At 45.6% G+C, this 26,147-nt stretch overlaps 1 protein-coding gene across 5 annotated transcripts in view; it reads right to left on the bottom strand.

Annotated features, from left to right (window-relative positions):
* The window catches only part of LOC143753337 (putative uncharacterized protein MYH16), a 104,580-nt gene extending 87,526 nt beyond the window's left edge, over positions 1–17,054 (bottom strand). For 2 of the 5 annotated variants that reach the window (XM_077245688.1, XM_077245680.1), the window contains exons 1-2: positions 16,462–16,613; positions 1,297–1,461 (exon numbers count right to left, since the gene is read on the bottom strand). In XM_077245688.1, coding sequence (XP_077101803.1) covers positions 1,297–1,461; positions 16,462–16,545 — 249 coding nt within the window. In that variant the 5' untranslated portion in view covers positions 16,546–16,613. Of the gene's footprint in view, positions 1–1,296; positions 1,462–16,461 lie in introns of all 5 variants that reach the window. The other 3 variants (XM_077245673.1, XM_077245668.1, XM_077245696.1) reach the window with 3 other exon arrangements.
* Between the last annotated feature and the right edge of the window lie 9,093 nt (positions 17,055–26,147).

The following is a 26,147-nucleotide window of genomic DNA, read 5'->3' on the forward strand; positions in this document are numbered from 1 at the left end:
TATATATACACACACACAAACACACTGGAAGAGTCAAGCTTGGCTACAAACTTTAAAGGTCACTGCATAAATACACTTATAAACACACTTGTTCACTCCATCTGAGCCGCAATACAATGATTTACTGAAACAAAGAGAAGCATATGAGAGAACCGAGCATCTGCTAAAGCAATCACCAGCTCAGATCTTCCTCTATCTTGGCTGAGCTGCAGCGTGGCATTTCTGCAAGCTCTGGCAATATCAGCACAATCCCAGACCTAGACATATTTCACCCAGCGGGCGACACAAAATCTGTAGTTCAGCTAATAGTGTCACAGTCGCTTCCCATGGTTGTGTTACAGTGGGTGGGCAGTAAAGACACACAATCCCGTCTCTCCATCACAATAAGACTGAACGACCAGAGCTCAGTCAACAAATAAAACCAGTCAGTATCAGTTCACAGATGGAAGGCGGATCTTGAACATTTGCTGAATAACTCAGTCTATGAAAGCATATTATTATGCACTATAAACTGTCTACCAGCAGAGTAATAAATAACCACCTTAATATGGAACAGCAGGAATAAAACCATAGAGAGTCCAAAAGTCTTTGAGCGCACTGAAAACACAGTTTCAACTGGAAACAAAAGATTTAGTACTTTTAAAAAATAATTTTAGCATTGTGTCGTCAATATTCAATATGGAAATAAAAATATTTCAGATTCTGCATTTCAAGGTCACTAATCTGTAGATAGATTTATAATAATATTTATAAAAAGCACGTGCATTTAAGTGGAAAAATGTTAAACAGAAGCATTTTCACTAGTGCACTAGACACTAATATGATAATTTCTAATATAATTTATAACAAATATTTAATACATTATATCTATCACTCGAGAAGCATGTGCATTATGTAAATTTAAATATTTCTGATTCTGCATTTCAAGGATAGATTTATAGTAATATTTATATATGTATATTTTTTTTAAAAGGATGTGATTTAAGGTGGAAAAATGTCAAACAAGCATTTTCACTAGTGCTCTAATCTGATCATTTCTAATAAATATATAAGGCATTATATTTATCACTTGAGAAGCATGTGCATCAAAGTATAAAATGCAAAACAGAAGCTCTAGACCCTAATCTGATCATTTCTAATATAATTTATAAGAAATATTTAATAGGTTATATTTATCACTCGAGACGCATTAAAGTATAAAATGCATTAACAGCCGTATTTCCACTAGAACTGTGAGACTTGACTCTGTCTCCTGTAGGTCTTCCTGCATCAGTCCCAGCGAGCAGAAACACGTACCGCACGCCTCTGGACGAACACCTCATGTCTCTCGTTGCTCAGCGCCGAGTTTTCCCCCTCCAGCTGTCGGACTCGGGACAGCAAACGCTCGCTGTGCTCGATGGCTTTCTTCAGCTCGTCTCGGTCCCTCATGACTGTCTGTTCTCTGGGCTTCAGTGGATGAACCTGAGCGAAGGAGAAAGAGTTTCTTCAGTCTCAGCAGCTCCTCCTGCTTCTTACACTACTATTAACTTCCCTGAACTTACTCAAGCTGGACTGTGACGCTATTTTCTTCTGGAAACAAACTTTGTTGCATTATTTTCCTGTTATCTCTGTAAAGCTTTGAAACACTCTGTACTGTGAAAAGCACTATATAAATAAAGCGTAAATGACTTGATTCTCCTGGATCAAACACACACACTAACTGCTTCAATTGTACGAGTACAGGATAAAAAGTCAAAAGGAAAAAACGGTAACACTTTACAATAAAGTTCATTAGTTTACATTATTTAATTAACATGAGTGTAGCAATGTTCAGGGAAGGAGGCGGGAACCGGCGAACAATCAAATAAACTTTATTTAAAATAAAATAAACAAACCAAAATACCGCCAGCAGCCCCTCGCGGACGACTGATGGCTACCGAAAATAAATATAAATGCCAGCAGCCCCTCGCGGACGACTGCTGGCTAAAATAAAATACAAATACAAATACAAGAACAAAACACAACTAAAATACAGGCCTGTTCCTCTCTCGATCATCAGCGTCATCGCTCCTCCTTTATACTTCCGCTCCTCCGTGAGAGATGCGAGACCGGTGTGCTTCACAGGTGTTGCTCATTAGCAATCGCACCACCGGCCTCGCGCCATTCTCTCACGTCCCTCGGCGTACCTGTTCGCCACATACCCCCATCGCCCCGCACAGGCCGGGGGGTACCCACGAGCCTGTGCCTACTCCCCCCCCCGTTGGCGGCGATCCCTGGGGGGTATGGACCGACAAGCCGAGGGAAACGGAGACGGAAGCATGAGGAGCGACAGATCGAGAGAGGGGAGAGAGAAAAAAAAAAAAACTTGGTCCGGTTCCCACAACGCGCTGCCATCTGGTCCCCCACCAGCTGGACGATCTCCTCCGCGGTGCCTGGCGGTGACGCTGGGTAGCCCTCGGTGGACGGCTCGAAACTCCTCCGCCGCCCGGTGGACGGTGACGGCTCCTTGGGCTCTAGGGCAGACGGCAGGAGTCCCCCGCTCCCTGCTCCTCCCCTTCACTGGTGGACAGCAGCAGGCTCCGGCCCACGGCGAGCGGCGGCGACTCCCCCGCTCCCTCCCGGACGGCAGCCGCCCCTACAATTCCCAGGCGGCCGGCAACTCACTCCAGTGCACCGCCTCGAGCGTCCATGGCCGCGAGTCCTCCGATCCCTGCTCCTCCTTTGCCCAGCGGATGGCAGCAGGCTCCGGCCCACGGCGAGCTGCGGCGACTCGCGCACCATGCTCGATGACACCGCGGATTCCCCACAGCGGCGAGGACTCTCTGACAGCGCGTTCCTCCCTCTTCCCGGGTTTCGGCACCAGTGTAGCAATGTTCAGGGAAGAAGAAGGCGGGAACCGGCGAACAATCAAATAAACTTTATTTAAAATAAAATAAACAAACCAAAATACCGCCAGCAGCCCCTCGCGGACGACTGCTGGCTACCGAAAATAAATATAAATGCCAGCAGCCCCTCGCGGACGACTGCTGGCTAAAATAAAATACAAATACAAAAACAAAACACAACTAAAATACAGGCCTGTTCCTCTCTCGATCATCAACGTCGTCGCTCCTCCTTTATGCTTCCGCTCCTCCGTGAGAGATGCGAGACCGGTGTGCTTCACAGGTGTTGCTCATTAGCAATCGCACCACCGGCCTCACGCCATTCTCTCACGCCCCTCGGCCGTCCTGTTCGCCACAATGAGCAATACATTTATTACAGTATTTATTCATCTTTGTTAATGTTAGTTAATAAAAATCCAGCTGTTCATTGTTTGTTCATGTTAGTTCACAGTGCATTAACTAATGTTAACTAATACAACCTTTGATCTTAAAAATTTATTAGTACGTGTTGAAATTAACAATAACTAAGATTAATTAATGCTGTAGAAGTATTGTTCATGCTTAGTTAACTAAGGTATTTAACTAATGTTAACTAATGAACCTTATTTTAAAGTGTTACTGAAAAAACCTCCACATGTTCCAGATCTGGGCCGGATCTGGGCCGACACTATATTGCTGTCTGGATCTGAAGTTTATACTGTAAATGCTGTGCCATAAAGCAGGTGCAACTCTGTGTTTGCCACTATAAAGCAGTCAGGTGATTGTATACATTATATACAATGGTATACAAATACATTTCTCTTAGCCGAGGTTAAAGTCCCCCTGTTGTCAATAATTGTATTGTTTGATCACCATATTTAAACTTTTTTCATTGAATAAAAATATTCTTCATACCTTAAAATATCTTGAATGTAACACGACACCCATGCCTCATTCAGTATACGCGGTTCTATGAATTTGCAAATGAGCCCCGCCTCTACTCACTCAGTTCAGAGATCCACTTGTTGACGATCACACGTTAATCTGATTGGTTACAAGGTAGTTTGTGACGTCAGAAACACCAGCGATTTTCAAACCGTGTTTTTGAGACCGTCTTTGGTTCACTGCAGTTTTAAGGAGAAAATACTCAGCAATGCTGTCGACTTATGAATTTACACATGGTTATTTACACAAAGCCCGTCCATAGCCTGGGTCGTACCTATACAGCAGACCTCTCTGATAGGTAGATGGGGGAAACAGTGAAGAAGCATTTCGCAGATGGTCTCGCCAGGATCAATTAGAGCCAGCTCCCCGGCAAGTATAAAGTATGGAGCTACCAGTTCATACTGTACCCAAGGTTGATGTGGCCTCTGAAGATGAGTGAAGTTCCCTCCTCGATGGCAAACAAGATGGATGGGTTAGCAAACTCATTCATCAGGAAGTGGCTGGGTCTGCCAACATGCCTATCAGATGTAGGCCTCTTCGGCAGGAACACACTACAGCTGCCACTGCGATCCATTGGCCTGGGATACAAGCAGGAGAAGGCTCGGATGGTGCTGGAGCTGAGGGAATCCACTGACCAACTGGTGAGAGTAGCTGACCCTAAGATACAAACAGGGGGGAAGAGGAAAGCCCAGGAAGAGGTCGACATGGCAATTACCAGGCTAAAACACTGTGAAATAGTCGGCAGAGTCCAGGAGGGTCGAGCAGGCCTTGGGAGGAGCCCCCCTCTTCTGGTCAAAGGCCTCCAAGGAAGAGTGGAGAGCCAATGTAGTGGCAGAAGTGACAAGGACCCAATGTTAAGCAGGAACGCCTTAACATCAAGGCGGTGTCTCAGAGCCGGCAGGGAGGCTGGATGTCATGGGAAGGCGTCACAGACAGACATTTGTCATGGTCTGATCTGTGGCAGATCCCCCAAGCCAGCCTCAGCTTCCTGATTAGATCTACCTATGACACCCTACCTTGTCCCAGAAACCACCATCAGTGGTTCGGCACTGAAGAACTTTGCCCCCTTTGCAGTACCAGCAATGCAAGCCTCCAGCACATCCTGTTGGGCTGCAAGACAGCATTGTCCCAAGGCCGCTATAGGTGGCGACATGATCTGGTGTTAAGGAAGCTAGCAGAGGTGGCAGAGTCATGTAGACAGGAGGCTAATAGTAGACCAACGAGAAGTCCCATCCTGTTTGCAAGGGCCGGAGAAAAAAATCAACCACCCTCACCAGAGAGCAACACCTAGAGTCCTATCATCTGGCAGTGAGTGGGACATGAGGGTCGACCTGGGGAGGCAGCTTCAATTCCTCAGGGAGATCGTGGAAACTTTGCTCCGGCCAGACCTGATCATGTGGTCAGAGCCATGCAAGACCATCTTGTTGGTGGAGCTTACTGTCCGATGGGAGGAGGGAATGGAGGCTGCCAACGAGCGGAAGCGTGCCAAGTATGCAGATCTGGTAGAAGACTGCAGAGAGACTGGCTGGAAAGCCACCACGTGTCCCATTGAAGTGGGATGCAGGGGCTTCGTTGGGTCTTCAACGGTTCGCCTGCTCCGTGAATTGGTATGTACAGGAGCAGGGTGTCGAAAAGCCATTAAAGAACTGGCAGAGGAGGCAGAGAGGGGCAGGTTTTGGCTGTGGCTAAGGAGGAAGCATAGGGGATGGGGGCCAAGTAACACCTAGGACATCAGCAGGGGCAGCAGGCAGTGATCCCTGCCATCGCTCCGCCATCAGGAGATGTACTGGGGTTAAAGAAGCGAAACATCCATGACTGGTGGTCCCTAGTCTGGGTTTACCCTATGCTGCCTTGCACGCAGCGCGATTTTATTCACGCTTCTAGGCCGCCTGGATTCCATGGACCAGATTTTCGCCTCAGCGAGGGGACCAATCACAGAACGGGGAGTGAGCAGCAAGATGATGACGATTGGCTATGAGCTACGTACAGGCGCATTTGATAGACATTCGTAGCACCCAATAAACGGCTCTGGGCATTCGTAAACCACGCCTCAAATACGAGAAAATGAACATGTGGTTCCCAGACCCACGTCTCAATGAGACTCGGTCTGACGTTAGCCAGGCTAGGTGGTCCCCAGCTGATGACCCGTTTTATGCCCAAACGGGTGGAGCAAACCTGCACAAAAGGCACCGGTGGAGGTCCGTCAGGCAGCAATGCCCAGCAGGTCGACCATCAGCCTGAATTTCTATGATTGTCTTAAAGCATATTAAAAACACCACATACAGTATATAAACAACATTAAAAGCTTGATTTTCACCACAGGGGGACTTTAAAGGTTTTTGCATAAACATTCTTATAGATATTATAAACAAATGATAACTATGAGGGCATAATCTGTCAATCTGTACATCATCATGTATACTGGCTTTATTCTTCTATGAATTCTCTTATTATTATTATTATGCAAGGGTACTGTCTCATTAGATGGTCAAAAACAGTAATGTGCTTCAGTATTTGCACATGCACGATTGCGCGTGAGTCTAGACAGCAGTTCAATAAACAAGAGGTTAATATCGAATAACTTACATTTATCGGACACAACATAGACAGATATTGTTGACCACCAACGAAAATAGTTCCAAATGAAGCGAGTCACGCCATGTGATTCCTTCCTAAATGAATCGATGCTTTTGAACGATTCGGTTAGTGAATGATTCAAAGACTCACTCATGCGGAATCGGTACACTTATCGCCACCTACTGATTCTGATAGGTAATTTTTGTTGGATTCTTTTATCATATTGCTTATATATTTCATTCTTGAGTTTCTCAGGGCTCTCGATGCTTATTATCATTTGATTCAATCACATTTGTTATATGTGTCAGGTGTGGCTTATATGCAGATTTTTTATTTTAGATGTACAAAAATAGTTCATTACTGTATTAAAGGCTCATTCAGTCGGGACTTTTATTCTGAAACCGTAGTCATGGTAATATGTCGAGCAGTGTACAGTAGTTAGTTGCGCTGCCGCTATCTGCTGTGTATGTGTGATCTGTGCGAGCTGTCAGAGTTGTTGATTCCTTCGTTCGTGGGGATTGCTGCAGCTGTAATATCATGATGTTAGTAACTGACCTACAAAGTAAGTCAATTTGATTATAATTGTGTTAAACGTAATCTGAACAGAGTTATGCGTCTGTGACATACGTGCATGTCCGGACATGTCCTGTAGAGATCGTTCTGTGTTATTCAGATCGGTAATATTATTTAAAGTGTTATTCATTCTTTATTAAGCTACATATCAGTGTTATGGGTAATTAATGAGGTGATGTTGGTCTGTTAAGATGTTATAATACCAGACTACTGATTAGCGTCATGTTTGTTTGAATGCTCTTCATATGAGCCATGATGTTATCCATATATGGGCATTGTATGTTATTGATGACAAATGGTCGCTTACAGCATGTATTTCCCTGTGGAATACCTTGTTTCTGTTCATTTAACTGGATGTTGAGTAGAGAAACGTCAATGATGCATATTAGGAATAATTATTTTTCATTATGTAACAGTGAATGCTTATTATATATTTAGTTTATTCATTCTCTTTATTGTATTTATCTTTCAGACTATGTACATCATTGAATATACCTTTGTGGCCCATTCATCTACTCCAATACAAAGAATTAATCTGATCACCTGTCTCCTCATTATTTGTGCTCTTATCGGCACCCAGAAGGGTTTACTCATCCGTCACCTAATCAGAACCTAACAGCCCACAGCCTCTCCAACAAATTGGTCCTTCGAGCCGGATAGAGTATTCCCTTCTGAAGTTATGGACTCTGATGAGGAGATGATTGGAGGAACTCGCCCTAAGCGTCATACTCGTCCTCCAGCTTACCTACAGCAGTATGAGGTACACTATACCCGAGGCAGACCTGTCGCTGAGCATGATGTACAACCCACCTGGGAGGCACCTGTCCATCGGACTCCTCCCCCATCCTTCCAGCCTTACGCCATTGCCCCTGGTGGTGACCTGGTATGTTCTGGTGGCTCACAGATCATGTCCTCGAGTTATATGCCTCCACAGCCTGTTGTATTTCCTCAGCGATCCTTCTCGTCACCTTCGGCAGCTGATTTCACCACCTCTGCACATGACAGTGAGCGACAGCATTTGCGCCAGGAGCATGCACAACTAATGCAGACACATCAAGCTTTACAGGCTGACTTAAGGGAGTTGAGAGAAGTCCGTGCAGAAGTCAGAGAATTAGTTCAGGAGGCTCAGTCCCTTAGAGTCGATCTCAGTAAAGCTAAAGGAGACAACCTATCGCCAGCACAGCCGACAGCGTCTCAGTTATTCAGTCCCCCCGTGAGGCCGTATGAATCCACAACCTTAATGGAAAAGGGACACGTCGCTGAGCTTCCCCCACCGCCATGGCCTGAGCCTGACGTTGACCTGAGAACACGGGTGGATGCCCTTGCGTTGTCTGATACGGGTGCCACGATTTACTCACCTGTGATGCCAGGGACCAGGAAGTATCCCCTTTCCGCAGCTACTCAGTCACGCCCTCCTCAACATTACTTTCCTGATGTTTGGGGATTTCCCCCCCCTCCTACCCCTGAAGAGATTCAAGAGTTGCTAACACCTGCGGGCATGTCTTTACCTGTCAACCGCACGTCAGTGCCTATCTCCCCACGGTTCAGCTCGGTGCCTGCTTATTCGATTCGTCCTACCTTAGCGCCAAAGGCAGAACCCAATCGACCCCTTCTACCACCTTCCAGGTCTGAATATGTGTACAGAGGACCTACCCCTACAATACCTAAGTTCAGCCGGCCTGATCCGGGTGAGTTTGCCCGACTCCGGATAGCTTTAGAGAACCTGCTACCTCCAGACGGGACGGAACTTTTCAAATACCAGATCTTAGTGGATCATCTTAGGCTTGAGGAGGCTAGAATGATCGCGGATGCTTATCTGAACTCCCTTACCCCATTCACTGATACGATGGCTGCACTTCATGAGAAATTCGGCCAACCGCATCAGCTTGCCTTAAGGAGGATCTCTGTTGTTCTTGAGAGTCCTGACATCAAGCGAGGTGATATATCTGCCTTCCAAAGGTTCTCTCTACAGGTACAGTCACTAGTGGGCCTACTGAGAACCTTGGGACGCGATGGTGAACTGGAGCTGAGTTGTGGGTCCCATGTTGCGCGCCTTCTCGGTAAGCTTCCCCCTGAGCTGCGCGCTGACTTTCGTCGTCATATGTTCCACCAACCCGGCACGACCCCTAATCTGGTTGACCTTTCAAACTGGCTCCGTTACGAAACATGGTGCCATAGCTACGATTCCGAGCCGATGTCTAAGGTCTTTCACGCTAAGCCAGATTCTGGAAAGAGAACTGTGACCATCCTGCATGGGGTTGGAGAACCCCCGGTTGAGACTCCAGTCTCTCGGAAGGGTCCCGTTTCACGAACTCAGCCTTCTAAAGTGAAACGTTATTGTCCATTCTGTGATAAGACTGAGCATTACCTGAGCCAGTGTGCATCTTTCAATAAGCTTACCTCAGACCAGGTCAGAACCTGGATTCGTACTAACAACCGTTGTTGGCGATGCGCTAGGGCACACCATGCTGCTCAGTGTGACCTTAAGAAGCCCTGCAACCTCTGCCAAGGCACCCATCTCCGCCCTCTTCATGAGGTGAATGTTGGTCTATCCCCAAGGGAGAATTCAGCTCAAGTGGAGAAGAGTTGCCTGACAAATTCCTCTCCAGATCGGCTCTTCCTGGATAAACCCTCTGTCAGTGGTCGAGTTATGCTCAAAGTGGTTCCTGTAAATTTACATTATGAAGATCGCACCCTGGACACCTTCGCTCTCCTGGATGACGGCTCGGAGAGGACTATTCTGCTCTCCACTGCAGTTAAGGCCTTGGGCATCAAGGGTGTCCCTGAAGATCTTCCATTGCGGACAGTGAGAGACGATATTCAGGTCCTTCATGGTTCTTCCATATCCTTTCAAATCTCTTCCCTCTGTAAACCCCAAACAAGTTATAAGATCACTCATGCCTTTACAACAGATCGTCTTAACCTATCACGCCAGTCTTACCCTGTACAACAGCTACGTCAGAAGTACAGACATCTGCGGGGTCTTCCAATCAGTACACTTACTGACGTCCAGCCTTTACTTCTCATCGGTTCCGATCAGCCCCATCTCATAATTCCGACGGAGCCTGTCCGTTGGGGCGGCCCGGGTGCGCCAGCTGCAGTTCATACACGCCTAGGATGGACGCTTCAGGGCCCCATTCCTTCCATGGGGTGGCCTCCTGCAGCACGGCAATGCCTGTTAACATCCATGGATCCAATTCAGGATGAACTTTTCCAGAACGTTCAACGCCTGTGGCAATTGGATGCGGTTCCGAAGTGGGAGGGTAAAGATGTAACCCGGTCCAAGCAAGATCACGAGGCTCTTCAGCTGCTTGAAACTAAAACTCTCACCCATCAAATGCAGGGTATCAATCGGTTAGCTACGCCTTTACTGCGGCAAAAGGACATGCCTTTTTTGAATGCACCTAAGGAGTCAGTCCTACCTACCCTTCGCAGTGTAGAAAGGCGTCTGCTGAAGGACCCTGTAAAGGCTGAGGTCTATAAAGAGGAAATGAGGAAACTCATTGAGACAGGAGCTGTTCGGGAAGCGACTGACCCTTTACCTGATTCGACTGAATGCTGGTATATCCCTCACCACATTGTTAGTCACAATGGAAAGTTCCGCATTGTCTTTAACTGCTCCCATCAGTATCAAGGACAAAGCCTCAATCAGTACCTGTTGCCAGGGCCCACCCTTGGGGCCTCGCTGTTGGGCGTTCTTATCCGCTTCAGAGAACACCCTGTGGCAGTGAGTGGGGACATCAAGGCGATGTTTCACCAGGTCCGCCTTCTACCTGTGGACCGTCCTCTACTCCGTTTCCTTTGGCGGGACCTGAAGATGGATGAGGCACCCAGGATTCTTGAGTGGCAGGTACTACCCTTTGGCACGACCTCCAGTCCATGCTGTGCAACCTACGCACTACAACGCCATGTACAGCAACATCCCCAGACAGATGAGGCGATTCGGTTTTCGGTGGAGAGATGTTTTTATGTCGATAACTGCCTACAGAGCCTGCCTACTGTTGATGCAGCGCGAAGTTTGATTGATCGACTACGAAATATCCTTTCTGGAGCTGGATTTGAAATTCGCCAGTGGGCCTGCAGTGATCCTGGTGTGGTGAGTCACCTACCAACCAATGCCCGAGCTGTGGGTGTGGAACTGTGGTTGACGCAGGAGAAGTCAGACATCCCTGAATCAACGCTAGGTCTGAGCTGGAACTGGCAGACGGACACTTTGTCCTACAAGCACCGACCTGTGATATATAACACTCCTACTTTAAGGAATATCTATAAGGTCCTAGCTTCCCAATACGACCCTCTTGGCTGGCTTCTACCTTATACGACTCGAGCAAAGGTCATCATTAAGCAACTGTGGAACAAACAGAGAGGGTGGGACGATCCCAACCTACCACCTGAGCTCTTCCAGTCTTGGAATACTTGGGAGGAGGAACTCCAATACCTCCCTTGTATCACCTTTCCCCGGCCTTATGTCCCTACTGAAGTTGGAATGAGTGGAGCTACCCATGAGGTACATATCTTCTCGGATGCCTCTGAGCAGGCATATGGAGCGGTGGCTTACCTCCGGACTACCGACCAGGAAGGTCGGACCTACCTGTCCTTCATCATAGCACGCTCGCGTGTTACTCCTAGACGAGCTCACTCTATTCCAAGACTGGAACTCTGCGGAAGTCTAGTCGCAGCACAGTTGGCTAAGTTACTTGAGAACGAGTTGACCCTACGTATCAAGTCTATTTCCCTGTGGACAGACTCTACCACGGTCCTCCAGTGGTTGAATTCGGAGTCCTGTCGATACAGAGTCTTCGTAGGAAACAGAATCGCTGAGATCCAGGAGTTGACGGATAAGTGTTCTTGGCATTATGTAAGCTCGGCAGACAACCCGGCTGATGACCTCACTAAAGGGAAACCTCTCCAATATCTTGCTGCACCAAACCGATGGTCTCAAGGACCCTCCTTTCTCCTTCAGGATCCCAAGTATTGGCCAGTAATACCTAAGTCTGAGACCATAGCAGACAAGGTTGAACTGCGGAAATCTGCCTTCTGTGGGATCAGTACCTTCCCTCCCTCTTCTGGCTACACTGATGGATGGAACTACCACACCTGGCAGGAACTATTGGACGTGACAGCCCAAGAACTTCGAACTACGCTTTCTCCAGGGACTTCTCCACAGGCTGAGGATTACCATCAGGCTGAGCTCCATATCCTCAGACGGGTGCAGCAGGAATCCTTCCCTGAGGATTATAAAGTGTTAGGGAATGGAAAGTCAGTCAGGTCCAAAAGTCGACTAATTACATTAGCCCCTGAAATGGATCCGTCCAGTAGTCTGATCAGGGTAGGAGGTCGTTTGAGGAGAGCTGCAGGCATTGAGGACTCCGTTTTACATCCTCTGGTCCTGGATCCTAATCACCCAGTCACTCGTTTGATTATTCACCACTATGACCACAAATTACATCATTCTGGATCTGAACGGCTGTTCGCGGAAATACGGAGATATTACTGGATTCTACGTGGCCGCGAAGCTGTTCGGCGGTTTCAGCATGACTGTCCAGAATGTCAACGGTGGAGGGCCCGGCCGACAATCCCTAAGATGGCAGATCTCCCCTCTGCTCGCCTGCGGCTCTACAAGCCTGCCTTCCATTCTTGTGGAATGGACTGCTTTGGACCATTGCTGGTCAAACTTGGAAGACGTACGGAGAAGCGTTGGGGTATTCTGTTTAAATGTTTGACCACGAGAGCCGTCCATTTAGACCTACTCCCAAGCATGAGTACCGACTCCTTCCTCATGGCTCTTAGAAGGTTTGTCTCAAGAAGAGGGACACCGGCTGAGTTATGGTCGGATCGAGGTACGAACTTCCGCGGGAGTGAAAGGGAATTACGGGAAGCTTATGCTGCATTAGTTCCTGATATACAGCATCAGCTTGCTCGCCAGAGGATCCATTTCCACTTTAATCCCCCATCGGCCCCCCACTTCGGTGGAGTTTGGGAAAGGGAGGTGAGATCTGTTAAATCAGCCTTGTACACGGTTTTGGGTTCACAGTCAGTTCCCGAGGAAGTCTTAATGACGGTCTTGCTGGAAGTGGAGGCCATCCTGAACTCAAAACCCTTGGGTTATGTGTCGTCAGATGTTGCAGATGCTGACCCAGTGACGCCAAATAGTTTCCTCATGGGGCGGCCTGATGGATCTCTGCCTCAAGTCATTTACCCAGAATCAGAGATGCTAAGTCGCCGGCACTGGCGACATTCCCAGGTCCTAGCGGACCGATTCTGGTCCAGGTTCATAAGGGACTATCTTCCTAGCCTCCAAACTCGCCAGAAGTGGCAAGCCTCTCCTCCCGACTTGAAGGAGAAAACATTTGTTTTGGTTGTAGACCCCCAACTACCTCGGAGCTTATGGCCTGTGGGACAAGTCATCAAGACCCACCTAAGCCCGGATGGTCATATCCGTTCAGCTGATGTGGAGATAAAGGGCCAAGTTTATACCAGACCGGTAGCCCGCCTAGTCATCCTGCCGGCCTTACCAAAGGATGGTCCTAATGCTTCTAGCCCTGATTAGTGAAGTCGCCTTTCATGGTAGCAAAGATGCTCCACATCTTTGGGGGCGGCTGTATTAAAGGCTCATTCAGTCGGGACTTTTATTCTGAAACCGTAGTCATGGTAATATGTCGAGCAGTGTACAGTAGTTAGTTGCGCTGCCGCTATCTGCTGTGTATGTGTGATCTGTGCGAGCTGTCAGAGTTGTTGATTCCTTCGTTCGTGGGGATTGCTGCAGCTGTAATATCATGATGTTAGTAACTGACCTACAAAGTAAGTCAATTTGATTATAATTGTGTTAAACGTAATCTGAACAGAGTTATGCGTCTGTGACATACGTGCATGTCCGGACATGTCCTGTAGAGATCGTTCTGTGTTATTCAGATCGGTAATATTATTTAAAGTGTTATTCACTCTTTATTAAGCTACATATCAGTGTTATGGGTAATTAATGAGGTGATGTTGGTCTGTTAAGATGTTATAATACCAGACTACTGATTAGCGTCATGTTTGTTTGAATGCTCTTCATATGAGCCATGATGTTATCCATATATGGGCATTGTATGTTATTGATGACAAATGGTCGCTTACAGCATGTATTTCCCTGTGGAATACCTTGTTTCTGTTCATTTAACTGGATGTTGAGTAGAGAAACGTCAATGATGCATATTAGGAATAATTATTTTTCATTATGTAACAGTGAATGCTTATTATATATTTAGTTTATTCATTCTCTTTATTGTATTTATCTTTCAGACTATGTACATCATTGAATATACCTTTGTGGCCCATTCATCTACTCCAATACAAAGAATTAATCTGATCACCTGTCTCCTCATTATTTGTGCTCTTATCGGCACCCAGAAGGGTTTACTCATCCGTCACCTAATCAGAACCTAACAGCCCACAGCCTCTCCAACAATTACTGTATGCTGTTTGATATTGAAAAGTCTTACACATTCACTGAAAATAGCTCACTTCTGTGTTGCAAAATAAGATGGATAGGACGATTTATATAGACTATATTGTACATCTAGCGGATATTACATTGCAATTATTTTTAGTTGCACAAGCAGGCGATTGTGTGTCAACATTAACTTACCGTCTTCAAAGTCTGATGAATATCATAAGCATGTCATCATGAAAGCTTTCACTGTATTGTCAATCATTCTTCTCATCTCAATTTTGCAAGATTCAACAAGCAATTCTTGAAGATTTCGAGTTTCTTGGAAGGAAAAACAGATGTGAACTAATTTTCCAAAACATACTCAAAAGCTTTAAACAATAAAGGAAGAATTTCTGCTGAAGCTCGAGCCAAAATGTCTGTGGAAAATTAAGAAAAACAATCCCAGTCTTATCACCGAAAAAATCTGATGTATGATTTGTAGACGTTATTAATGAGGAAAATGCCCATTTAGATTATCAAAGTGCGACTTTAAGATTCCTTCAGGTCATGGATGAGAGTGTTTGTGTAGTGAAGTTTTCATGTTTTAACTTGAGAGGGAGGATATACGTCAGACCGGACTCTAACACGACTGTCAAAAGACACAAATGACCAATTTGCATTATTTTTAAGATGTAGTTCCTTCGATAAGCCTCCATTTACATTAAATACTGCGTTAAATACAGTTCCTCCTGAAGAGTCTTTACACATTCCTGCCTTCACATCCACTGTTCAAGATCGGATCGTGAGCAGCAGTTTCTCAAATAAATGTGTTCCTCACACACTCTCACACACACAAACACACACACACACACACACCTGCACTGAGAACACCAGGACTTTCCAAAGCACATAATCACCCGTGGCCCAATTACATTATCCTGAGATTATGATTTGAGTGTCATCAGTTCTCCTCATGGATAAATGTGTGCTATCTGAGTTCACAGTGTGACACTTGAGCTAATTTTATTGTGTGTTTATGTTTTCTGAACGAGAACATGTTGAAGCTGTGCATAATGAGGCATTTTTGTGTAGAGTTTTGCAGAAAACATTGAGAAAATTGGAATGTGCGTGAAAATGTTTTGAGAAAACTGTGCCAACTGAATCAGTTATGGTGTTAGAAATCAAGAAAAACTGTAATTGTACACAACCGTATTGAATTCTCATCCTGTAACAAAGCAACTTAAAGCATTATAATTTATACAGATTTGCTGAAGAGCTATGAATTACCCAGCATGCTCTCTGTTTACTCTATTTCTCTCTCTTCCATTATTAGATTCTGTTCGACAGATTTCCATCAAGAATCTTTGAAATACTGAGACTGTATTTGCTCTAGTTCAGAAAAGTAACGGATATTCAAAAAAAAATCATGTTTTTGTTAAAATAGACTTATATGATGCAGATTTCAAAGTCTGTCACAACTTTGTTGCACTAAAAACAGATGTTTTATGCATGATTTACTATACAGATATGACATAGTATATGTTGCACATGAAAGCCGTTCCCGGTGCATTTGTGCCGCAGATGCTTCAGGAAATCGACAAAAGTTAAACCAAAACAAAACTATCTCAACCTGGACAGTAAATCCAGCAACAACAAAGCATATTTTTTAAATGAAATATTTGAATCACAGGATATGTTATGTTATATGTTTTAAATATTTGATTAAATATTTATTTACTAAATATACATTTATTAAATATACTACTTTTTAGTTAGTTTTAGTTAGTTTACATGTAGATTTAGTTATAGTCAACAGAATGTTCAAAAAGGTACCATCAAAAAAAGTGTTACCGTTATTTTAAACATGCGTTAAATAAATAACAACAATTGAACACAAAACTGGAACATCTACAGTCTTGAAAATCAGTATGAGTCTGAAATCATTCTGAATTGTCAGATTAACTCAATCAACACTGAGGGTGTGTATCTTTAACACCGTGTGTGAGTGTGTGTGTGTGTGTGTGTGTGTGCGCGCGCGCACGTGCGTGCGTGCGTGTGTGTGTGTGTGTGTGTGTGTGTGTGTGTGTGTGTGTGTGTGTGTGTGTTGCTTACGTGTGCCAGTGGTTTGCTGTGGATGGCGACGATGGGACGGCACTGGTGGAAGTTAGTCTGGATCACACACACTTTCTTCTCCATCCTCAACACAAGCACACACTGCCCATCCTGATGAGTGTGAGGCGTCTGTTACCTGAGACTGAGCCGCACTAAACACACACACACACACACACACACATACACACACACACACACACACACACACACACGTGTGCGCGCTCGCTCGCAGGGGGAGGGACTAGAGCACGAAAAGAAAACATCCAGACTCCCTCTGAGACACACACACACTTTCTCTCTCTCACACACCCACTCACTCACGCACGCACACAGACACGCACGCGCACGCGCGCGCACACACACACACCCACACACATAAACATTCTCTCACACACTCACACACACTCACACACACAAACTTTCTCTCTCTCACACACAATCACTCACGCACACAAACTCTCTCTCACACACCCACTCACTCACGCACGCACACAGACACGCACGCGCACGCGCGCGCACACACAGACACGCACACACATAAACATTCTCTCACACACTCACACACACAAACTTTCTCTCTCTCACACACAATCACTCACGCACACAAACTCTCTCTCACACCCACTCACTCACGCACGCACACACAGACACGCACACACATAAACATTCTCTCACACACTCACATACACAAACTTTCTCTCTCTTTCACACACACACACACACACACACACACACACACACACACACACACACACACACACACACACACACACACACACACAAACTTTCTCTCTCTTTCACACACACACACACACACACACACACACACACACACACACACACACACACAAAAACACACACACACACACACCCACACACACACACACACTCATAAATAAAAATACAATGAATAAATATACAAACCGCTCCTCCAAAGTTTAGAGTTGGTAAGATGTTGTACTGATGCTGCATTTATTATCACTCTCAGAAAACCAAAATTCCTCTTTTCCATGTGGAATCATTATAATCTTTCCCGAATTCATCTGAAATTCATAGTTGACTTGAAACTGTAAATGATCCATACATGTTACACCCTCCTCAATGAATCGACATCAGCCATCATAGAAGACTTGAAAAGAAAATCAGAAACATTCCAGGTTTCTTCATCCTAATGGATAATCTCATCCCAGGAAACTGGGGCAAGTTGTCACAAAGTCTGTAACTCAGAGTCTGTGAGGTTTTGCCCCAAAGCTCCACTTCCACGTGTGCTAGTTCAGTGTTTAATCAACATTCACTTCAAAAATATCTTAAATTACAATACTTTGTCCCCAGAAAGATAGTAAACCAGACATGTGTGTGAGTGTGTGTGTCACAAAGATTGAACAGTCTTTAAAAGGTCAAGAGTTCAGTTTAAAGCTAGCAGCCTCTCCCAGTCCAGATGAGTGTGATGTATGACAGCACACACTCTGCTAGTGCTCTCTTGTGTGTGTTTACACTGTAGTATATGGAGAGATTTATGATTAGAGAGATATTCTTCTTCCACAACCCATCGTTAAGCTCAAATACTTTACTTAAATGACTGCGACATAAACCAAAATACCAAAACAACAGGCAGAAATCAGTGTAAAGCAGTTTCAGAATATTATATTGTGTGTGACAGAGGCTCAGATCACTGTCTGGATTCACGCCATCTCACACTGAATACTCCTTTTGTTAAGACATTATTCATACAGTATTAAACCATAACCTAAAATGTTCTCTCTACCAACACCAGTGTGAGGATTTCTTGTATCCACACGCTATCAAATCACTAACAAAATCGTTTTCCTTTACAAACAAGTATAACCCCAGCCAACATATAATTCCCTTTCGATACGGTTCACTCGCATTGCATCAGTCTTAGAAGTCTCATTGGTTCACGTCATAGACTGTAAAAAAATATGTGTGTGGTGTGCGTGACGTCACCCGTAGTGTTTCTGAAGAGTGTTTTTGAAGCCCAAAGTGGGCGGAGTCGGGCGTCGCCATCTTGGCAGCGCGTCACTGCCGTATAAACGAAAATGTGCAAAGAGGCGGATTAGCTGAGGTGACGTGATGCTAACGCTAGCAGACAAACGGTTAGTGGTGACATCAGCGGCAATCCACCTGTCACTCAAGTGACCACGCCCTTAATTATGCCTAATTTTAAGGCTTAATAATTTAAACTGATGAGTTATTAAAAAATTCACCCCCCTCACAGTTTTCACGAAGGGCAAAATTACCTAGAACAAAACCACTTTTTGCAGCAGGCTGTAAAAAAAATTCTGCTCTAAAATTGGGCATTTTAACATGGAAGTCTATGGGATTGAGTCTCTTCTGCAGCCGGTCTCTAGTGGCCAGTGGATGAACTGCAGTTTAAGTCACTTGGATTCAAGAGAGTGACACGGCCAGTGCCTAAAGTGCTTTCCACCCCGTTCAAAGCACAAGTAATCACGCTCTCTGCTGTCCCGCATTGGAAGACGAGCAGCAGTTACACCTACTCCGTCTCTGAGAGGCAATGCAATGCCCTATAGGCGTTAGAGCTCACTCCTCGAGAGGCATGGCCCAGTGGAGTTTCTATTGGCGATATATGTAGCACGGCCGATTGGTCCTCGCCGTCCACATTTGCCAGATTTTAAAAACCTGGAAGTCCCTGCACTGCAGGCACATGTCCTTTCTGTGTGATTGAGGCCGGCCTCGGCGAGCCTTCGTAACTAATTATGTCCTTGGCCATCCGTCTTTATGGCTTGGTATCCCTGCACTGCGGGTGCGGGTCCCTCTGTGTGTACCTCGGTGAGCCCGGCCCTTTATACTAGGGCCCTTGACCCGTTTATCATGACATATCATAAGCTCTTGCTTTGGACCCTTATGCTAGCGTCCAACTTGAGTCCAGTAGGTGTCGTTGCGCTTATCATAGCATGAGGTGAATGGATTGGTTCCCCATAGCACTGACGTAACGTTACTGACGTAACCTCGGTTCCCTGAGATACGGGAACAAGTATTGCGCATACGGCCGTGATGTGGCGCACGAATCTGAATCCATGGCAAAATCGAGCGTCTTTTCTAGGCAGATGCCCCGCCCCTTCTGGGCTTCGCACCGATTGGTTCGTGCAGTCCACTGACCAGCCAATAGCGTGCGAGTGAGCCTCAGCACTGTTGTGGCTGTGCAGTAGCACTGCGTTATTTTATAAAAGGCTTCAGTATTTCGGAGAAAAGGAGTTCCCTTACGAAGGGAACTCAACGATGCGTCCATCGACGCCATGGGAACGCCCCCAGCGTGACTGCGTCTGAAGCATCTATGTCAACTAGTCCAATGGAAAGAATGAGCGTCACGGGCGGGTGACGTCATGACCAGGATATGATAAAATCCTTGCAAGGCGTGTTATTGTTTACCAAGATGGCGCCGGCGTGGCTGGCTCGCCGTTTGGCTATCCTGACTGTTACAAGTTTTATACTGTTTTTACTGAGTATCATTAGGACCACTGACTCTCTGCGGGTGTACGATCGCATAGAGCTCTTAAATATTAAAATTTTAGTGGATTCGTGTGCTGAATATAATAACAAGGGATCTTCAAAGTCGTGTCCCTTTTATCTGGCGGATATACCAGAGCACCTGTTCCGTCTGAAGGCGCTGCTTCCCAGGAAACGCCGGCGCAGAGGAGTGCGCAGCGGTAGGCTAGTCAGGCTGAAATCCTGGCTAGCAATATCTCCAAATTTGGCGTGGTCCCACACAAGTATCCCTCAAGAGTATGAGGCTTGTTTTCATCGCCTGATATCTCGGCGCATCTTCGCTCCTGCTGGCAGCTATCTGGTCCCTGTGGTCGGTAAACTGGATGAGCGTCTTGCTGTGCGCCACCGCCGACTGCGTCTACGCGGAGTGAACCCTGGTTATCTTCAGCCGCTGAGCAGGGTAGCTTCGGCAGCAAATCGCGTCCAGGCTTCAACCAGGTGTGCACTTGTCAATGCAAGATCCGTGATGAACAAGTCATTTATTCTAAAGGACTTCTTTAATACGCATTCATTGGATTTATTCTTTATTACGGAAACATGGATTAATCTGGGTGAGTCCACTGCCTTCTCGGAACTGCTACCTCCCGAGTGTACTTTTATTAATACACCGCGTACGACTGGACGTGGAGGAGGTATTGCCACAATACTAAAGAGTCACTTACATTGTAAGCCATTGTCGATGGCTTTTACTTCATTTGAGCTAAGTTGCTTTGAACTGGGTGCGCGAAATCCTGTTTTGTGCGCGGTGATATACCGGCCGCCAAAGCATAATCATGACTTTATAAAGGACTTTTCAGATTTCATTGCAGTTGTAAGGACGAATTATGATAAGATTTTAATTGTTGGTGATTTTAATGTACACGTCTGCTGCCCTTCAAAGGCTATGGCGAAAGAGTTTTTAAATTTGATTGATGGTTTTAATTTAACTCAACATGTTGCAGGATCCACACAAATACATGGGCATTTACTGGATCTTGTACTGTCCTATGGGTTGCCTATTGATAATGTATTAGTGTCTGATGCTATTTTTTCGGATCATTGTCCTGTCATGTTTGATTTTGTTTTTAACGAGCTAGTTAAAACATCCGCTCCCGTGCGTTATGGCCGCACTCTGAAGCCAGACACTTCCTTGTGTTTTTCTTCTCTTTTTGCTACACATGTACATGCAAACGGCGACTCCGCTGCCTTAGACACAGAGCAACTAAGTAATGTTTTTTTGTCCACCTGTTCTGAGGTCCTGGACACTGTAGCTCCAATTAGAGCTATGCGCCCTAGACCAAAGCCAGAGCCATGGCACTGTGAAGCCACACGCGCAGCCAGACGAGAGTGTAGAAGGGCAGAGCGCCGGTGGAAAAAGGATGGGCTTCAGGTGTTTTATCAGATTTTACAGGAGAGTTGGAGAAAATATCAAACAATTGTTAAAGCTAAACAAACACAATATTTTTCAGAAATAGTTTCTCAAAATGCAAACAATCCACGTGTTCTTTTTAAAATCATTGGGTCTGTATTGAACCCTCCACAATCCACCTCTAGTGAATTTTCACCTGATATCTGTGAGACATTTTTGGAATTTTTTAATAGTAAGGTTTCAAATATCAGAGCCAATATATCACCCTCTTTTCTTAACTTCTCTGTAAACATGCATTGCTCTGGTATTTTCTGTCAGTTTGAGCTAGTTTCACTACCATCTCTTACAAAGATCGTTTCTCAAATTAAACCCTCCACATCCCTTATGGACCCTGTCCCTTCACGCCTTTTTAAGGATGTGTGGGAAACGATTGGCTCTCATGTTGAAGAAATTATAAATAGTAGTCTGTCTTCTGGAGTTGTGCCTGCATTTTGTAAAAAAGCAGTGATTGAACCACTAATTAAGAAAGCTGGACTTGATTCCACAAATGTTTCAAATTATCGCCCTATTTCAAAACTTCCTTTTTTATCAAAAATTTTGGAAAAATGTGTATTGATGCAGTTACAGTCTTTTTTGGAAGCACATGGCACTTTAGATGTTTTTCAGTCAGGTTTTAAAGCATTTCATAGCACTGAGTCTGCACTTTTAAAGGTTTTAAATGACCTGTTTTTAATGACAGATTCTGGTGATTCAGCCATTTTAGTGCTTTTAGATCTCACTGCTGCTTTTGACACAGTCGACCACACAATTCTTTTATCTCGTATGGAAAACTGTGTGGGAGTCAGGGGGATTGCCCTAAAATGGTTTCAGTCTTATTTTTTCGGGAGATGCTACTTTGTTAAAACGGGCGACTTTACCTCATCAACTTTGCCTCTTAACTGTGGGGTCCCTCAGGGATCAATTCTTGGTCCTATTCTTTTTGCTATTTACCTCCTTCCACTGGGACAAATTTTTAAAAAACATGGCATCTCTTATCATCTTTATGCTGATGACTGCCAAATTTATTTGCCAATCAGAAAGCATGAAGGCAGCTCCCTGACACCTCTATTGGACTGTTTAAACGATGTCAAAGCGTGGTTAGCACAAAATTTTTTAAAACTAAATGAGAGTAAAACTGAGATCATTTATTTTGGCCCCACAAACCCCATGATAGATTTGGGCCGCCTAAACGACTTTGTGCATCCTGTGATAACTAATCTGGGGGTTAAAATAGACAGTGATTTTAAATTTGATAAACAAATAAATGCGGTTGTGAAATCTAGTTTTTATCATCTTCGCCTTTTAGCTAAAGTTAAACCGTTTTTGTCTTTTAACAGTTTTGAACAAGCTACACATGCTTTTATTTCTTCTCGATTAGACTACTGTAATGCACTCTATACCGGTATAAATCATAACACACTTTCACGCTTACAGTTAGTCCAAAATTCTGCAGCACGACTTTTAACAGGAACCAAAAAGCGCACACACATAACTCCAATTCTCGCCTCATTGCACTGGCTTCCTGTTCGTTTTAGGATTGATTTTAAGATTTTATTGTTTGTTTTTAAAGCTGTAAATGGACTGGCCCCAACATATATTGCGGACCTCATTCAAATTTATGCGCCAGCGAGGTCACTGAGGTCGGAGGGCCAGCTCCAGCTCGCGGTTCCCAAGACAAGACTGAAAACTCGAGGGGACAGGGCCTTTTCTGTGGTGGGACCAAAACTTTGGAACGCGCTGCCCCTCCATGTTAGAACTGCTTCGACAGTTGAGAGTTTTAAGTCTCGTCTAAAGACACATTTTTATTCCTTGGCTTTTAACACCCTGTGAGTTGTGTGGTCCTCTGATGTCTTTTATTGTTTTATTGTTTTAAATATATTTTAGGATTGAGATGTTCTTAATTTCGTAATTCTGTTTTTATTGTATGTAATTTGATCTGTATGTTCGAATCTTCTGTGCAGCACTTTGGAAACTTTCTGTTTATAAAATGTGCTATAGAAATAAAGTGGATTGGATTGGATTGGATTGGATAAAAGCACATCCGGTGCAAACCGGCATTAGCTTCTGTTGCCTCAGCAAGCGATCTGTGTCAAACTGTCTGTTATATTTACTGTTGTCTGTCTGATATATATATTTATGGAAACTAAACAATTGCACAAACTCTGTGTTATCCCTGCTCGCGCTATTTAACGAGTAGGGACACACACGAGCTTTGTGTGATGGGTTTGGGAGTAGAGCATGCGGTATCAGCCTCCGAGGGGGCTGATTGCCAACATTGTGAGAAGCTTTCGCTTCGCATGCTCCACTCCCGCCTGTCACTTTTCGAGGAAAGTGGCCGGGCTCGCAATTCTCAGGGTGACAGGTGCCGCGTCTGCCGAGGCAGCGCGGAGAATGCATTCCTGTGGATCGCGGATAGGATCTCTTTACGGGGTTGGAGACGGGTCCGCGGATCTTATCTCCTCCCTTTCCACGAGGGATCCAGTGCTCTCTCGCCGGTCTCGGAAGCCCGCGCTGCGGTCTCTTCCGCCCGGGGAGAGAGAGAAATCAATGCTTCAGTGCTCTACCTCCGAGGAGGTAGATGTGCTGGGCATTGAAAGTGACACAATCATGGGGGAAGTGAATTTGCCATCTCTTTCCCCAGCGTATGAGAAATATATATAGCCTATATATATATATATGATAGTTTATATATTATATATAAAATAAAGTGAATATATATAAAAAATATATATAAAAAATAATAAGCTGGTGGAAGTGTTTACTAAGGCTGTAGATAAATTAAATATTTATGGCCAGCAGAAATAAGGGGGCACTCGTCCTAAAAATAAAATAGATTAAACGAGTTTCCTTCCCTCTATTTTTCCACCTCCATCACGGGGCCTTCCATTTTTCCCGATCTGCACAGCGAGCTGTCTAGATCATGGAAAAAGCCTTACTCCTCTTGTCTTTTAGCCCCCACATTCATGTATATTCAGATATTTGGGGGTTAAGAGGGTATGGCTATGGGGCAATACCCCGGGTAGAACAGACGCTTGCGAGCTATCTGTCTCCCGGTTCAGTATCGTACCTGAAGGCGTCGGCTTCTCTCACTAAACCATTAAAGAAAACTATTTTTTAATCTAGTGGGAAAAGCATATATGGCAGTGGGTCTAGCATGGGCCTGCTTGCACACCATAGCAGTGCTACAAGCATATCAGGCTGACCTGCTGCGGTATTTGGACAGAAGTGAGGGAGTTTGGCCCGATGGGGTTTGAGAACTCCGTCGGGCCACAGATTTATCTCTCAGGGATGGCAGCCCTTGTGGTCACTGAGAGACACCTCTGGCTCAATTTGATGGGAATCATAGAGAAAGATACAAGATAATCTCTCCCTCGCTATGTCCAACCCCCTGGGGCTGCTGGGCGTGAGCAGCTCCAGCCGTCTAGTTTCTCATACACAACACAGCAGCCAAAGCCTTCAAAGCAGAAGCCGGATCCGAGGACCGTTCTTCACGCTGAGAAGGCTGCGGCTCAAAAGAAAAGGTGAGGGCAGCCCCAACCGGGGTGGAATGGTGTACACCTCATTATACGGTGCCCTTTCCATCTCGGTGCCCTCAGGGGACCGTTCTGCCAACCCCGCCACCCTTGGTGCTTCGGGGCGCAGCGGTCTCCAGCGAGCTTCTGGCGCAGCGTCAACTCGACATTGCGTCGGAATGCGCCCTCTGAGGGGGGTTCGAAAACAGTCAGTTCGGGTGGTTCCTGCCAGTATGCTTCAGGTCCCCGAACTGGCTGTCTTTATTACACCAGAGGCCAGCCTCGAGGGGCTGGTTCCCTTGGTAGATTTTCTGGCAGCGCGGAAGCTACTGCCAAATATATCTCTATGGGTCCTGCAGTTAGTAGTAAGAGGCAGATTTGGTTCTCGTCCTCCAGGCTACAACGGGGTGTTGCTCACGTTAGTGCATTCCGAGCAGGCTCTGGTAATGGAGCAAGAGGTAAAGGCCCTGTTAGCAAAGAAAGCTATAGAGCAGGTGTACTCACCCGACATTGCGTCGGGTCTTTACAGTCGTTATCTCATTGTTCCAAAAAAGGATGGAGAGCTGCGTCACATACTAGATCTTCGTCTGTTGGAGTGTTTGGTGCTGGAACTCAAGTCCAAAATGCTGACACTCAAACAGATCGTGACTCAAATCAGATCCGAGGACTGGTTTGTCACGATAGATCTAAAAGACGCATACTTCCATATCTCCATCCTCCCTCAGCACAGGAGGTTCCTGAGGTTTTCTTTGGGGCAAAGAACACCAGTATCAGGCACTTCCTTTCGGTCTAGCTCTATCACCCCGCACATTCACGAAGCGTGTAGACGCAGCTCTGGCCCCGCCAGGCTGCAGTGCATATGCATTCTGAATTGCATAGATGACTGGCTGATTCTAGCGGAATCAGAACAGTTAGCGGTTCGGCACCGAGGTGTCGTTCTCGCTCCTATGCAGATGTTGGGGTTGAGGCTCAATGCCAAGAAGAGTGTGCTTTCTCCAGTACAGAGAACCACTTTCCTTGGTGTGGTATGGGATTCAGTGACGATGCGGGCCACTCTGTCGCCCGTTCGTGTAGCTGCTATCCTAACAGCCTCAAAAGAGCTGAGGCTAGGCCAGTCACGCACTGTAAAACAGTTAGAGAGACTGTTGGGTCTTGTGACAGCAGCGTTCAACGGGATAACTTTTGGCCTGCTGTACATGAGACCTTTACAGTGGTGGCTCAGGACCAGAGGGTTCTCCCCGAGGGGAAACCCACTTCGTATG

Source organism: Siphateles boraxobius, unplaced genomic scaffold, assembly GCF_051911475.1.
Source record: "Siphateles boraxobius isolate OS27281-9 unplaced genomic scaffold, OSU_SipBor_1 103, whole genome shotgun sequence".
In the NCBI taxonomy this organism is placed as follows: Eukaryota; Metazoa; Chordata; class Actinopteri; order Cypriniformes; family Leuciscidae; genus Siphateles; species Siphateles boraxobius.